Consider the following 11,958-nt stretch of genomic DNA (forward strand, 5'->3'; position numbering starts at 1 on the left):
AGAGTTGATCTAACTAACTCAGAACTGATGTTCGGGAACCGAAAACTGAGTTTCCCATCTGAGAGTAGATCAAGTCAGAGTTCAGGCTAAGTTCAAAGTTTTTTAAATCAACAGACGAACTGACAAAGACAAAGGGAAGCGCAGAGACTGAATAGACACGAGAGGCAAAGGCGACCGGTCACAGATGAGACACATGAGGAACAGGTGTGGACGATCACAGGGCAGGAGACTCCAAACAGACAGGAGAACAGGAAGTGACGACACACGAGGAAGGAAACCACAAAGTAAAACAGGAAATCACAAATTCAAGATACAAAGGAAATAACAAAAGTAATTTAACTAAAGCCCGGACACAATGAAAGTTATTACAAGACAAAACAGGAAACAACACCCAGGGACCAAGAAACCAACACAACAGATACACAAGGAATAACAATCAAGCAAAAGTCCACTAGAACCAAGAGTTCATGAGGGCAGAATCATGACAAATAGACTGAATAGGAGCAGTCATTCCAGAGCCGTTGTTAACAATGTTGTTAGTATAACAATGATTAATACAAATATGTTCCTTGCATATTCCGCTGCAACCGAAAAGAAGAGCGACACTGTTCTATGTTCACTTCACCCCCAAGGCGACCTCCTACGCCACGGGCCGCCCGCTGAGCAAAGGTTGTACGACCTGTTGTAGAACTGCTTTCTGAAAACAACACAATATACTGTATATCACTGCCATACATAATCCTAAGAAACATAAATAAATCAACACTTAAACATATCTTTGACCCCCTCTGTTTGAATGAGCAGACAAACTGTCTGGCTGATGGGACAAAGCATGTGAACTGTGAACCAAGATACGTAAGTCGCGCATGTGCAAATTATATATATTTGTAAATCACCCATGTCACCTCCTGGGCTGCGTACAATCACAAAATATGACCAAGTCAAAAAGTCACAGTTACATCTGTTCTCCTCTCATTGTTCACACAGAGTGCTTTACAGGACAAGTCACATTCACACACATTCAGAAGAGCCGCCACTTCAACATGCAGACCAGGGGAAACTAGAATCGAACCACCGAACTTTGGGTTGGTGGACCACCGACTCTACCTCCTGTGCCACATGTGACGTTATAATATAAAGCTTCTGTGTTCATGTTAAATTGTGTCTTTCCTAATTGAAATCCAAGCAACCAATTTTCCCCATCACCGTGAGACTCCGCCTTTAAATCTGATTCAATTTGGGTGTGCTGCTGTACATCAAGACCAGACCATGACAATTTAATGTGAAGACTCCACATCGATGGCTAACAGGAGAGGTATGTTGTCCTAATGGCACAGTAGCATGAATGAAATATCTAAAACACAGTCAACATATCAAATTCAGAATAGCTGCATGTTATAGCATTCTGTCAACACACGCTATCTACTTTCAAAAAAACGTTATTGTCAAACATACAGTTTGACAATTAGGTTTCACATGAATAAATATTGACTATTATAACTCAAATGATATCAATCTCTTGCATGACAGTTGTAAAAAGTACATAATGTCCTGTTATTGATATTCTGGACATACCAGCCATCTCCAAAGATAGCTGAGCCCCGCATGAATCCCACCGCCAATTTTCTTAATGTTGGGAGTATGAGTCACTGTGATGCTCTTCTGGGACAGAGACATGAACTCTGTCAAATAATCATTCAAAAGTGCAATTTAGTGCCAAGTTCATCTCGTACGATCAACAAATATTATCCCACAAAACACAAAAAAGGGAAAAAAAATGATCAAAGCATTTCATAAAAACACCACACAGACTTGAATGTCAAGAGGCACAGAGTAAAAGTCAGTGTTTTTGTATTCTTTGTCTTTGAACCACCTCGTCGGTGTCACAGAGTTTGAATGTTCAGCCGGAGGTGGTGATGTGACAGTGAACTCTCTGGTACTGTGTTTGAGTCTTTGTTCGGCTGATGCAGCCACAGAACTTGTCCCCGCTGTAAAACCTGCAACACAACGCAGAGACAGGACTGGCTCAGCAGGGCATCACACATGATCGGAATAAACTTTGTCATACAGCCAACAATGAATAATAGTGAATAATAAGCACCTGCTCAGACGCAGCTCCTCATCTATGGCCTCCAGAGTCATCCCTTTGGTCTCCGGCAGCACGAGGTAAACAAAAACTGCAGCTGCCACAGCGGTGATCCCGTACAAAACGAACATCTTTGACAAACCGATGGCATCTGTGGAATAGAAACACAGTTGACCTTCTGAGAACCAGCATTTACCCCTGAGCTTGGAACTAAAGGTAAAAGAAACCCAGATTAATTAATCACCATTAATGGCCCTTCTGTTCTCTCTTAGGGGTAAAATCTTAATTATATCAGTGTTACTGAATATTTTCCCTTTCCAAATATGATATTTAATGATACTTAGTAATATTTTCAGAGTTTTGTTTTTGCCAGGAAGCATTCAGGTGTTCCATCCAAGGGTTTTATTTCATTGGCATTTGTCAGTACGGCCTGTGGAAGTGAAACACTTAAGAATGTAGTCCTAATCAATAGAATGTTACAGCTTTATGTGATGAGCAAAGAAGAGAACAGTGGATCATTTCAGGTCCTTGTGCTGTCCAGCTGTTCACGTCTGGGACTCGTTCTCAGCTGTGGCTGTGGTTTGCTCTTTGGTCCTTTGGTGATGGAGCTCTGGGCGACCGGCTGCTTTTTGGTCAATGTGCATGTGGGTCTTCTGCTCATTCTTAGTTCCCACATATGACTGTCTCTCTATACTAATGTCACAGCCTGTCCTCCCACTCACACGACGGACTATGTTGTTTTTGAAACAGCGTATTACGACACATGGTCATTTCAAAGACCTCTAGTGGTAGTTATGTACACGGCAGCTAGAGGTCAGCGGTGGACCTGGTAAGTCAGTCAAGTGTGTGTTTTTAAAGGGATTTCCTTACATCCTATAAAGTAATGGCACTGGTTCTTTGCCATGTCACATCACCCTGACCTTTACACGCTCATGTCACCATGTGTTTAAAGCCCACGATGCTCTGAGGTGAAAAAAGTATTTGTGGCGTACCACCTGTCACCAGTGAAGGCTCTGTTTTAAGAAACCGATGATATATGGTGGTTTATACCACATATAACATAGTTCGTCATATGAGTTGGATTTGTTTTGATGTAGATCTACTCAAAATTAAAGCGGTGAATTGCCACTTCAATGTAGAATCTTTTTATTTTATCATAATCTTTTATTTATTTTTTTACTTCAAAGTGAATGTGCTCAAGCACAGCAACTGGAGAACAAACGTGTAACAGTACAAATACTTTGGGTCTGGACTGAAGCAGCTGAAGAGCCAGATATTTCTCAGGAGTTGATAGAGATCAAACCTGAACTCAGATGAGAGATAAATAAAGAGTAATGTTGCTCGGTGTCTGCTGGATGGGTAATGAGGCAGTGATTCTTTCGATCCACTGACAATGATCACACAGGATCAACTGGACCTTTAAAACAATGGCAGAGACTCAATAATCACTTTGACAATTCTGGTTGTGCTTACTGCTGACTGACAGGTTTATGGGGAAAAGCATCAGTCATGTGATATTTTTCCCAATGTGACTCGTCCAAATGTCCTCTATGGAAAGAAAGTATGAGAACTCACCAACAACATTGAGGAAAGTGAATGTGACCAACAGGTTTGCAGCCCAGTTGAAGCAGTTGATGAATGCGAATGCTCTTCCTCTGACAGCAGCTGGAAATATTTCACTCAGGAGAAGCCAGGTCACTGGTCAAAGAAAAAAAAACAAGAGCTCTAATAAACCACGTTCAATGGTGCAGCTATGTTGGACAATGTTATTGTAAGAATAGCTATGATCCACTGGGCATCTTTGCATGCTTGCAGCTACAAAATGCTTATGGCTTAGACTGACCGTATGGTTTAATTTGATCAAAACATACCTTGCTGACTGTAGCTTAAAGTTCAAATTTGAAAATGACAGAATAAAAGGAAAGATGTTCCAAAACCAATACCAGTATCAAACAAAACTCTGATAATGCTGGGTCAGACTACGGCACGTAGGAAAATCGATATACCGATCCGATACCACATCTTAAAAGTATATTCGTTTCCCCAGATTAAACTGCAATTGTCTTTTGCTGCTGTACTGCCACTATGAAGTACTGTTTTTAGAACTGTCATGGAGTGTTAGCCAGAGCTAGCAGCGCTCGCAAAATGGCAATATATCCTGCTGGAAAGTCCCACAAGTAAAACGGCGATGTGTGCCTTGTATTCTTCTTTAAAAAGCTGTTCTCAGACTGCTTCCATCTTATGTACAGATGTACATCCTCCGAACAGGTACGGCAAACAAGATTGATTTAGTTTGGAAGTGGCTGTTGCACTGTTTAATCCTGTTTCTGTACTGTTTTTAAAGTCTTTTATTTTATAAGATAGGGTGGCTGCACTTCAACAGTTATTTGAAGGAAGTAATTGTTGTTTATTCCTAGATTTATTGATTTGTTTTATTTTCATTTTTTCAGTAATGACTGTCCAACTAAATAATAACAGAAGTTTTATGAAATTCTTTCTCTGTATGTATCTGTTTTTCAAAGGGTTTAACCTGAGCCAGGCCAGACAGCCATGATAACAAGCATCACTTCCACACAGGGTTTGTGGCAAACAGCTGTTAAAATGCATCATGTCATTTTATTTTTTTTAAAGGCACTGGTATCAGATCGGTACTCGGTATCGGTCGATATGCAAAGTCCAGATATCTGAATTGGTATCGGGAATGGAAGAACTGGATGGGAACATCTCTAACTAAAAGCAATGAATATATAATGATATATGAATATACAAACTTGGTCCAAATCCAACGGAGTATGCACTGACGACAGCCATCATACACATCAGAATGATCCAGCTCACAAATGAGCCAGAGACGCTTGAGGGCGACTCTGAAGCAGGTTCCAGAGTTTTTAATCCGACTTTATCAAATACTAAATTTTCATCTTCTGTGTTGTTGTAGAGACGCCCGTGGCTCTCGTCAAGAGGCATGTCAACGTCTGACCGACCATCAGCAGGTGACGTAGGAAGATCTGTAGTGTTCACATTGAAATCCAGATGACAAGGCCTCTTAGTGTTCATGGGTGAATGTCCACTGAGGAGTCCAATGGTTATCAGACACAGTGCCATAACAGAGCATCCACTGATGAGCATCGGCCTCCTGCCCACCCTGTCTGACAACACCATCGAGGTCAGAGTAGCGATCACTTTGACCAGCCCCAAGCCTGCAGAGGCCAGCACTGCTGAGTCACCACTCTGAAAGCCCACTGAGTCGAAGATGGTGGAGGCGTAGAAGAGAATGTTGGGCTGACCTGTGAACTGCTGAAAGAGCACCAGTCCCAGTCCAATGACAGTCCGAGTCCTCATGTTGTCTTTACGATGGAACAGGTACATGCTGTCGCACTTCTGCTTGTCATCTGCTTGCTGGGTTTCAGTGGGGCTCATGAGGTCTGCTTCAGCCCGAGTGCTGGATGGAAGAAACCAGACAGAGACCAGCTGAACCAGAATCGGAACTATAGCCAATCCAAACATCCACTTCCACCCGCTCCTGGAGTCAGACAGGATGTAGTTGATGGCATAAGCAAACAGAATGCCTACAGTGATCCCAGCCTCATACAGTATAACCATAAACCCCCTGCGATCTGGGGTAACCACTTCTGACACAAAGATGCAGCAGGACATGGAGGAGATACACATGGCGAAGCCGACTGTTATCCTGCCAAGCACCAGTGCAGAGTACGAACTGATGAGTAGGACCAGAGTGCCAGTCAGGAGCAGGATGTTGCTGAGGAGGATGGTGTTCCTGCGGCAGTGGCGGTCGATCAAGCAGCCGCCCATGGTGGAGGCCAGCAGAGCTCCACACAACAAAGAGCTGACCAGAGCCTCCTGCTGGACACACGAGAGACAGAACTCTGCCTTCAGCTGCAACAGAGCCCCGGAGATGATGCCAAGCTCATAGCCAAAGACCAGGCCTCCCAGAGTGGATACCAAACTGGCCAATAGGGGGATGGAGCAACCTAGGAGGACAAATGCTCAGGTTCGTTTTTTTCAGAAAAGGAAAAACATACCCTTACAAACCAATGTCATTTGGAATATGTAGAAATTATAATATTGTATGTTGGTTCAATCTCATGTGTTTGTTCAATCCACGCACAGATGTGTGTATGAATGGTCAGGGCAGTCATACCCAAACTTATGTCAATGTCAAAAAATAATCATGTTACATTCATTTGTGTGGAAATGTTAAGAATAATACAGAATCAAGGTGAATAGATTTAAACACAAGGCATACCTTACAATATTTAAATAACGATACATCAACATTGCTTTAAGTTGGTGCATAACTATAGTATCTGCATAACTATATCGCTAGCATTAATATGAATTTGTGTGCACATTTCAAACGATGAGTAGTTTCATCTGATGTTGTTTTTGAGCTTGTGTATTGCAAAATGGCTCCGTAGCGCCCCCTACAAATTGTCATAAATCAAGCCCCTCCTTACTGTTTCACCTACATGTATGACATTTCAGGGGCACATGTATCATCTCCAGCCTTGAACAAAGGTCTCTTGGTGCCATGAACTACACCCAACAGGAAGTTGGCAATTTATCCGGACTTGCATGGACGCGAGGGCCCGCGAATCGCTGCTTGCAGCTTTAATTAGGGCCCAAGCGCCTGCAGCCATTCATCACGTTCACCTGTGAGTCTTTGGTGTGCAGGGTCTATTGAAATTAATGTAAAGGAGGCAGGCCTCATGTCTGTCTGTCAACGCTAAAGGGGATTTGAAATGTTACCTGTTCACCTAAATCTACGTCCCAGTGCAAACAACTTAAGAGTCGCAATCTGCCTAACCTGCATTCCCATGTGCATCTGACCTGCATTTTTTTAAATGTTTTGTACTTGTGAAGATATGAAGGAAATTTCAAGTTGAAGCATCTGGGCCAGGATCCCACAATGTGATCACCCGTGTCCGATCGTAATCCCGCTGACAAACAGACAAACCCAGCTCTGTGACAATGAGCTGCAGAGAGTCTGTCCGACACTTTGTGATCAATACTCTGCAGATGTATAGTGTTGAAAGTAAAGGTGCAGGCGATCAGGTCACCCCCCTGTGACACGCCCACACCTCTCTATCAGTGATCGATCTGTCCCACCACCGGGTTCTATTCTACAAATCTGCTCTAGAATGGAAAACCACTCATTTACAAGCAACTCACCCATGGCGTCGGTCGCGTTCTGAGCACGTTTCAGTCACACTGCCGAACTGGATCCGTGTCTTCACAGACATCTGTAGAATAAACGTCAGCGTCCAGGTTCCGCGCTGCTCCTGGTCTGCTTGTGTCCTGCTCAGAGAAAAGACAGCCCACAAAGAGCCCACAAGAGCCCCGTCACCATGACAACCCTCTAGTTGATTTCATTAGGGAATACACTCGAGAAGGCATCAACAAAACACAGCTGTGTAGATCAGTCAGCTTGTTCAGTCTTGTATTATATAAAAGTCTCTTTGAGAATTAGAGTCCAATTTAAACAGCTCCGCAGGCCGACAACAGCACATGTCCGTCTTCTCTCTGAGGTCCTTCTCTTATCGTTGCAAAAAGGCATTGTTTTGGTATCTATCAAAGAAGGCCAACACAGAGATGAAGGAGATGGAATTGAACCCCCGACCTTCTGGACCAAAGTTTCATCCCCCCCGATGACATCATCAGCCTGTGAAAAACGCCCCATAGGAACATGAGAGCAGTTTGGAGGGGCCACGCAGTAGTTTCTCCTCCCTGAATCATTAAGGTGGGTCAGCCAACGGTTACCGGTTACCACGGTTACATGGTCAAATTCCTGACGGTTAGTTTCAATCTTTAATAACCGTGGTGATAAAGTTAGCAGGTGCAGCCTGTTGTAACACGCTACTTAAAGATGGTAAAAAGTGTTGATCTTATTCTAATATATAATGTAACACGGATGTATGTGACAAACCATTCAAACTTCAAAGGTCAAGGTTGATCGTGTAGGAGATACTCCCTGGTGTGACTGATATTATTATTATATTATCCAACAAACATTCATAATGATCAGAATGTGTTTCGTGGTGTTTGATGAAATTCTTATGCGTTTCGCATCAATGTTCTTCTTCTGCGAATCCACATTCATCAGACAGAAGTAGAGGTGTCAAAAGAACTGGAAGAAGAACACACACTTGACCTATTTGTGTCGTGACCCGTGAGTCACCGGTCATCAGGACCGGACCCGGACCTGGACCTGGACCCGGACCCGGGTCTGCGGGTCTGAGCGTCTGCGGGACTGCGGGTCTGCGGGTCTGAGCGTCTGCGGGTCTGAGGGTCTGCGGGACTGTGGGACTGCGGGTCTAAGGGTCTGAGCGTCTGCGGGTCTGAGCGTCTGCGGGTCTGCGGGTCTGAGCGTCTGCGGGACTGTGGGTCTGCGGGTCTGAGTGTCTGCGTGAAGAGTGGACTCACCGTGAACAGCAGCGAGGATCCTGAAAGCCCGGCGGCCCCTCGGCTCCAGGAAGACGGAGCTACGTGGCAGCGGCGTCAAGTTGCGAGAGGAACAAAGTTGTTGTAAAAAGTTTTGACGCCAGAGGTCGCGAGCACACAGAGCGACGAGGCCTGGGGAGGGAGGGGGGGACACGAGTCCGACAGCTGTCAGTCACTCGCTCTCTGGACAGCAGCCTCCAGTCGCTCGGGTGTGTCGGGCTGCTCCACCTCTCACGGGTGTAGTACAACAACTGGCTGCCGCAGCGCCTCTCGGCCTTGCGCCACATCTCTTCCAGTGGCCACTCGTGGTACTGCAGCATTCCCCCGTGGGCCGCAGTGTAAAACTGGACCAGGATCTGCACTGCATATCTTTGATACATGGAGTTCGATCTTTATAATACAAATTAAAATAAATAACAACAGGTCAGCTTTGAATGTTCCTTCCTCATGAGTTTTTTTAATTCAATCCCTCCCACTTTTAAAAGAAGGTAGTTGAACATAGACGTTTTGATGAATGACTTTTGTACCTGTGGGAAAAGCTTATTACAGAAATAATTTCTTTATATTTGATCAGAAAAAAGTCGGTCCTCAGGAAGTTTTCATAATCATAGATATTACCTTTATCATCAAAGATAATTTCCCTTTCAATCCAGGTTTTCAATCTTTACATACACATATTGCCATTGTTCCAAGTTAATTCTTTATGTGGTGAAAAATTGTGAATGTAAAGTTTCCACGACATTGAGGCCTGCTGATAGAACTCTGAACGTTTTGTTGGTAATTTAGAAACAGTGTAATTACAACCTAATCAAAGCATTGTGTTGAATAAAATTCCATAAAGATTCTGGGAGCTCCGGACATTTTTTTAAGCCATTTGATCTTAAAGGTGCAATTGAAATGGTAATTCTGCTCTCTCTAAACAAGAATTTATTTTTTGTGGTGAAAGGAGATGTCCGCGCCGTGGTATGAGCAGGAAAGAGTCCAGTGTCCCTGACGACGGTCGTGTTGTGTCCCGGGAACGAGGATTGTTGCTCGGTTACAGTAAACGTAGTAGGATGAGCAAAGACTGAAGGGAAAACGGAATTAATTACACAAAGGCGAGTCTTCCTTTTCACACATCAACATTGTTTTTTATTGAAATGTTAACCTCGTAACAACTTTACGACTACAACTACAGTAGGGATGGCCGTTCAACAGCCAGATTCCCTGACCCCTGTGACACCTGTGATCCCAGTGACCCATGAGATCCCTGTGATCCCTGAGATCCGTGTGACCCCTGTGGCAAAACCACAAGCAGATGCACAGTGGACATTTATTTAAACACCTGAAAACAACGCAGCCTGAATCTTATAAGGAGGCTGAGGGAAACAGTTAAGAGGCTGCACGGGTGTAACAGAGTTAGATACATATTATGAATTTCTACAAAATTGATGCTCATTCTGCATGTGAGTAGTTTTGGAGCCACCTTGTGGGCTAATAGTGCAACTGCAGAGTTAGAGTTACTTCCTGCCTCAGTTACAGGAAAATGCTCCTGAGCTGGAGGTGTGTGTGTGAGAGCAATATGTCAGTCACATTATATATATTATATATATAGGGGAACAGAATGCTGACTATGGCTATTCACAGACTTATACAAATATGTTGGACAAGGGCAAGGAGAAGGAAGGACGATGGTTTCACAGAGTTCAGAGGAAAGGGAGAAGGAACAGGAGACAAGAGACAATAACATGAAGACACTGGACTCAACAGGTCAACATGATACCAACAGAAACAACAGACAGGTTATGACGATCCACTTCCACAAATATGAGCAAGAAAGAAGTTCAGTTTCATCCAGTAGATATTCTACAAAGGTAACTGAGATGAGTGTTATCAGGTCATATTTCAGTGTCATAGACAAACTAATCGAACCGAGGAGATATGACTCCAGACCATTTGGTGGCGCTACTGTGCCCACCGCTACACAACCCACGAAGAAGAAGAGGAGGAAACATGGCGCCGGAGAAGAGCGCCACGGTGCCTCAGTTCCTCCGGGGAGCGGAGCTGGTGAAGCAAGGAGCTGAAGCTCGAGTGTACCGGACTCAGTTTCTGGGGAGGCCGACGATCGTGAAGGAGAGATTCTCCAAACGCTACCGACACGTCGCCCTCGACGAGAAGCTGACGCGCCGCAGGACGGTGCAGGAGGTCCGCTCCATCCTGCGCTGCCGCAGGGCAGGTACGTGTGTCCGGCGGGGGCGTAAAGACGCACAGGGGAGACGTAAAGACGGACAGGGAAGACGTAAAGACGCACAGGGAAGACGTAAAGACGGAGAGGGAAGACGTAAAGACGGACAAGGAAGACGTAAAGACGGAGAGGGAAGACGTAAAGACGGACAGGGAAGACGTAAAGACGCACAGGGAAGACGTAAAGACGCACAGGGAAGACGTAAAGACGCACAGGGAAGACGTAAAGACGGAGAGGGAAGACGTAAAGACGGAGAGGGAAGACGTAAAGAAGGAGCATCAATAATGAAGATGTATGTTAGTTAAAACACACGTCTTTATTACAACTATAATGATATTTTGTATCTCCTCTTACTTCTCTTCCCTCAGGCATCCCTGCCCCTGCAGTCTACTTTGTGGACTACACCTCCCACTGCATCTTCCTGGAGGAGATTCTGCGTTCCTCGACTGTGCGTGACCATATTGCATCCACTCAGCAGTCTGCTTCTTGTACAGTCCAGGAGCTGGACCGGGACCAGGACCGGGAGCTGGTCCAGGAGCAGGAGCTGGAGCAGCTGGCTCAGCAGGTGGGTCAGATCCTGGCCAAAATGCACGATGAGGACGTGATCCACGGAGACCTGACCACCTCCAACATGCTTCTGAGACGCAGCCCTGAGGACAGAGGCTCCGACCTGGTCCTGATCGACTTCGGGTTGAGCTACATCTCTGCCCTGCCAGAGGACAAGGGGGTGGACCTGTATGTGTTGGAGAAGGCGTTCCTCAGTACCCACCCCCACACGGAGGCTCTGTTCCAGAAGCTGCTGAAGAGCTACTCAGCATCGTCCAAGAAGTCGTCAGCAGTCCTGAAGAAGCTGGACGAGGTTCGACTGAGAGGAAGGAAGAGGTCCATGGTGGGATGATGAGCCAGTGTGACGTGTGGAAACTGCTCTGATTGTGTGACGTAATGACAAAATAAAAGTTTATTGTAGTAGACAGTTTTTTCTTGTATCAGTGTAACTACGTGGGCACGTTCCTCAGCAGTGTGACGGAGCAGTAGAGCGACTCGCTGCCCGTCAGGGGCTCACGTCACATTCCTCTTGACCTTTCAACCACTGTATCTCAACTCATGTAATTATCTCAGTCACAGTTGGTGTTATGAGGTGGAGAAGTCTTTTCTCACTTCAACAGATGTTTGGGTCCCTCTCACT

The 11,958-nt window shown here is 45.0% G+C and overlaps 2 protein-coding genes across 2 annotated transcripts; one reads left to right on the forward strand and one right to left on the reverse strand.

Annotated features, from left to right (window-relative positions):
* Positions 1-322: 322 nt before the first annotated feature.
* slc2a10 (solute carrier family 2 member 10) lies at positions 323-8,811 on the reverse strand. The gene is made up of 6 exons (XM_035630689.2): positions 8,531-8,811; positions 7,280-7,405; positions 4,858-6,078; positions 3,662-3,784; positions 2,102-2,237; positions 323-1,997 (listed from the first exon to the last, which is right to left on the reverse strand). Exons 2-6 carry the CDS (start codon positions 7,281-7,283, stop codon positions 1,901-1,903), a joined length of 1,581 nt encoding a protein of 526 aa, XP_035486582.1. The 5' UTR covers positions 7,284-7,405; positions 8,531-8,811; the 3' UTR covers positions 323-1,900.
* Positions 8,812-10,114: 1,303 nt separating this feature from the next.
* On the forward strand, positions 10,115-11,743 carry tp53rk (TP53 regulating kinase). The gene is made up of 2 exons (XM_035630694.2): positions 10,115-10,763; positions 11,141-11,743. Exons 1-2 carry the CDS (start codon positions 10,469-10,471, stop codon positions 11,668-11,670), a joined length of 825 nt encoding a protein of 274 aa, XP_035486587.1. The 5' UTR covers positions 10,115-10,468; the 3' UTR covers positions 11,671-11,743.
* The last annotated feature ends 215 nt before the right edge of the window (positions 11,744-11,958 follow it).

This window comes from Scophthalmus maximus, chromosome 6 (genome assembly GCF_022379125.1).
Source record: "Scophthalmus maximus strain ysfricsl-2021 chromosome 6, ASM2237912v1, whole genome shotgun sequence".
Classification (NCBI taxonomy): domain Eukaryota; kingdom Metazoa; phylum Chordata; class Actinopteri; order Pleuronectiformes; family Scophthalmidae; genus Scophthalmus; species Scophthalmus maximus.

What these genes read in the sequence shown, in the direction of transcription:
- slc2a10 (XM_035630689.2), bottom strand. An exon ending in CTCCGTTGGATTTGGACCAA is followed by an intron (nt 3,785 to 4,857) that starts GTTTGTATATTC and finishes TTCTTTGACCAG; the next exon opens with TGACCTGGCTTCTCCTGAGT. An exon ending in GAGGAGCTGCGTCTGAGCAG is followed by an intron (nt 1,998 to 2,101) that starts GTGCTTATTATT and finishes GTTGTGTTGCAG; the next exon opens with GTTTTACAGCGGGGACAAGT.
- tp53rk (XM_035630694.2), top strand. Translation starts at nt 10,469, where the DNA reads ATGACTCCAGACCATTTGGTGGCGCTACTGTGCCCACCGCTACACAAC. An exon ending in CCTGCGCTGCCGCAGGGCAG is followed by an intron (nt 10,764 to 11,140) that starts GTACGTGTGTCC and finishes CTCTTCCCTCAG; the next exon opens with GCATCCCTGCCCCTGCAGTC.